This window comes from Camellia sinensis, chromosome 6, assembly GCF_055761805.1.
Source record: "Camellia sinensis isolate YWXY chromosome 6, ASM5576180v1, whole genome shotgun sequence".
Classification (NCBI taxonomy): Eukaryota; Viridiplantae; Streptophyta; class Magnoliopsida; order Ericales; family Theaceae; genus Camellia; species Camellia sinensis.
The window spans coordinates 32,855,946-32,859,235 of NC_138966.1; the positions used below are offsets into that span (position 1 = coordinate 32,855,946).

A 3,290-nucleotide genomic window follows, 5' to 3' on the forward strand; every position below is an offset into this window, starting at 1 on the left:
TAAATATAACACATCTCATAATATATAATTTTAGTTTCCATTGAGAGATTGTGGTTTTAGTGTCCTTTCAACATCTCTTTGTATAATTTCTCACCTAACAGGTAAAAGTTAGATATTCGACTCACAAGCAGACAATCTTAAAACTGGGAGTGTGCAAAAGATAGGCCACTTTTTTTCTCTCTTTTTACAGATTGCAGCAACCCCATTCACCAGAACAATTTATCATAGATATTGGGGCCTTCCTATGAAATACACACACATAGAGAGAGAGAGAGAGAGAGAGAGAGAGAGAAAGGGCTGATCAGAAAGTACTTTTTGAGTGTCCCAAAGTTATGCAACAGTAGGCAATAAAGCTCTGAAGGGTTGATGCTTTTGCTTCTTGTTTTGTAGTCAGGGAAGGAGGGGGACCATCTTTTCCTGTCATTTTCAAGCATTTTTCACTTGGCTAATTTGCATTTTCTTCTATGTGGAGCTTGCACAGGCCTATGTTCCTAGGATCCATAGCTCTCTGCCCCTCTTATACATGCCAAATTCAGAGAGAGAGAGAGAGAGAGAGAGAGGCTTTGCTTTCTTCTTCTTCCAATGAGTTTTTATCAAGTTGAGCCATGTTAGAATCACACACACACACAGAGATTGGTGTTTTGCTTTGCCAACTCTTTCAAGTTCTCAAAACCATGCCTATCAAGGGTTTGTTTTGTACTTAGTTGGCAAAGAGAGTTATTAAGATATGGACTTGTCATTTGGCTCATTTTTTTCTCTCTTCTGGCAGTTATGTAGTCCCCCCGCACCCACCACCCTCACAACTCCTTTCTTATTAATGCATTTGACACATTAAACATCTTTGTTTTTATTTTATCTTTTGTCTTTATCAACAATTAATGGTGTGTGAGTTTCTGATAAATACCTGAAAGGTTAGTTCTCTCCCTGTTTATTTGCAGATTACAGCTTCTGGGTATTGTTCATCAACAGCCTCTTGCATTAATTTGTGTACGAAACTTTGATTTTCAAAAATCTCTTCTTGTTCTTTTGATGCCCTTTGTTCACCGGCCCAAATTACCCATTTTGGTGGTCCACTAATCAATCATAGATCAAAATTCAATTTTTATTTATTTATTTATATATATATATATATATTTGGCACTATACTAGTAAAATGGCTTCACAGGACTCGCCTCCCAATCCAGCTTCAAGCATTCTTCACCAATTCATCATCTCAGACTCCATTGCCAATCAAACCCAATTTGAAAACCAACATTTCGAAGCTTATAGAACCGATTTGAGAGGTGGGGGAACACACCATCAATCTCATGGTGTGTTGTCTAGCATTCAGTTTCTTGGTGAAAGAATGTCTAGATCACTAGACCTTGTACAAGGTACTCCAATGGCAGAGGAATCTACTATCAACCAGAGTAGACATTTGATGGATCTTCTTGGGGCATCAAATGAGACTAATCACCAAGCCCAAAGGCTTTCTCTATCTCTTAATTCTGATATGCTTGTTCCTTCAGTTCAATTTAGGCAGAGACCCTTAAATTCAAATGTTTTTAGCCCCAACTATTTCATCTCTGGAGAAGAAGCAAGGGAGGCTTGTAATCCGAGGATGGACCGATCAACCACCGATGAATTTTCCTTCGTGGCTAGCCCTTTTGCTTCGTCCTCGACCTCGCTTAATCAGTCTTGTTCTGGCTCTTATGGAACTGAATCTTTTCACATTGCTGTTGGCAACAAGTACCTAAAACCAGCTCAGGTGCTTCTTGAAGAGGTGGTTAATGTCGGTGGCAAAGCCGTGGACTTGCAAAATGAGAAATTTCTCAGAAGATTATCGCGTAATGGCAGAAGAGGATCACTGGGTTTTTGCTCTGAATTAAAAGCAGAGTTATGTAGTACTGGGTTATCGGGTGAAAATCATGACCTCCAAGTTAAGATTGTGAAGCTTATTTCCTTGTTAGAGGAGGTGGGTTGAGGAAAGATCAAACATTTTTCGCTTGTTTGAACTTGTTTGCCTTTGAATTTCTTTATTTGATTCATTTTTTCGGGTGAAATTTTTAGGTTGAGAGGAGATATGAGCAATACTATCACCAATTGGAAGGAGTGGTTTCATCATTCGAGATGATAGCAGGTGTTGGAACAGGAAAATCTTACACTGCTCTTGCACTTCAAGCCATGTCAAGACATTTCTGCAGTTTGAGAGATGCAATAACATCTCAAATCATCGCTGCGAAAAGAAAAATCTCCCAAGAAATGCCCAAAATCAGCACGGGTTTGTCGCAGCTTAGCTTGTTTGATAACGAGGCTAGGCACAATCGGTTGTTGTCGCCCCAACAGCTTGGAATGATGCAATGCCAACGCCAAGCCTGGAGGCCAATCAGAGGCTTGCCAGAGACCTCTGTGACGATCCTCCGGTCTTGGCTTTTCGAGCACTTTCTTCACCCGTAAGTGCTTCAACAACAATTAAATGGATTCCACATATTGCAATTTTATTAGTACTAATCGATGGTTTGCTTTAGCAGTTATCCAAATGACTCGGAGAAGCTAATGTTGTCATCGCAGACAGGCTTGACGAAAAACCAAGTAATTCCTCTACCCTTTAAATCTCTTACTATGTACCTTACATATTATCTTGGATTGGCAATTTAGGTTGTTTTGATGTGTTTAAGGTTTCGAATTGGTTTATAAATGCGCGAGTGAGGCTGTGGAAGCCTATGATTGAAGAAATGTATAAAGAGGAGTTTGCAGACTCATCGGCTGACTCGGATTCATTATTGGGAAGTTGTTCTATCCCAAGGGAAGGCATGACAGACCATGATGAGGAATGAAAGTGGTGGGAAATTAATGATGTTTGAGCTAAGGATTAATGTTTTTGTTTAGTCTATAAATACTGCAAAGGAAGCTTTTTGTTGAAAATGATGTTGTTGAGTAATTGATCTACTGAGTAATGTGCTTCTAACTGATCAAAATTGGTTATTTTATTTCATCAAGCATCTTTAGAAAGTGCATTTTGGTTCCCCCCCCACCCCCCAAAAAAAAATAAAATAAAATAAATTTGTAAGAGAAAACATTATTTTGATTGTATAGCATGCAAAGGCTTCAATCAAATGGCGGTTGAATGATTATTTGAACATTCGAATCTCTTGAAATCAAAATGTCAAATAGTTTTAGTGGTGAGAGGACCGATATTCCATTTCTGGAGATCGTGTCTGTTTTCATAACTCAAATCCGTGTTGTCATCACCATGGCAAAACTATGCCATTGGACCAAATTACCCTTTTATCAAACAATTCATAGTAGTT

General features: G+C 38.8%; 1 protein-coding gene across 3 annotated transcripts; it reads left to right on the top strand.

Annotated features, from left to right (window-relative positions):
• The first annotated feature begins 266 nt into the window (after positions 1-266).
• BLH11 (BEL1-like homeodomain 11) lies at positions 267-2,978 on the top strand. Of its 3 annotated transcripts, none has more exons than XM_028256442.2 (5): positions 455-987; positions 1,166-1,954; positions 2,050-2,432; positions 2,511-2,571; positions 2,658-2,978. In XM_028256442.2, the coding sequence occupies exons 2-5, from the start codon at positions 1,346-1,348 to the stop codon at positions 2,814-2,816; spliced, it is 1,212 nt and encodes a 403-aa protein (XP_028112243.2). In that variant the 5' UTR covers positions 455-987; positions 1,166-1,345; the 3' UTR covers positions 2,817-2,978. The 3 variants fall into 3 exon arrangements, with proteins under 3 accessions (XP_028112242.2, XP_028112243.2, XP_082729757.1); XM_082873631.1 differs by having other exon boundaries at positions 455-911; XM_028256441.2 differs by having other exon boundaries at positions 267-1,954.
• Positions 2,979-3,290: the final 312 nt, after the last annotated feature.

Coding starts and splice junctions, on each gene's coding strand:
- BLH11 (XM_028256441.2), top strand. CDS start 1,154: ATGGCTTCACAGGACTCGCCTCCCAATCCAGCTTCAAGCATTCTTCAC. Junction 2,433..2,510: donor TTCGAGCACTTTCTTCACCC/GTAAGTGCTTCA, acceptor TTGCTTTAGCAG/TTATCCAAATGACTCGGAGA. Junction 2,572..2,657: donor CAGGCTTGACGAAAAACCAA/GTAATTCCTCTA, acceptor GATGTGTTTAAG/GTTTCGAATTGGTTTATAAA.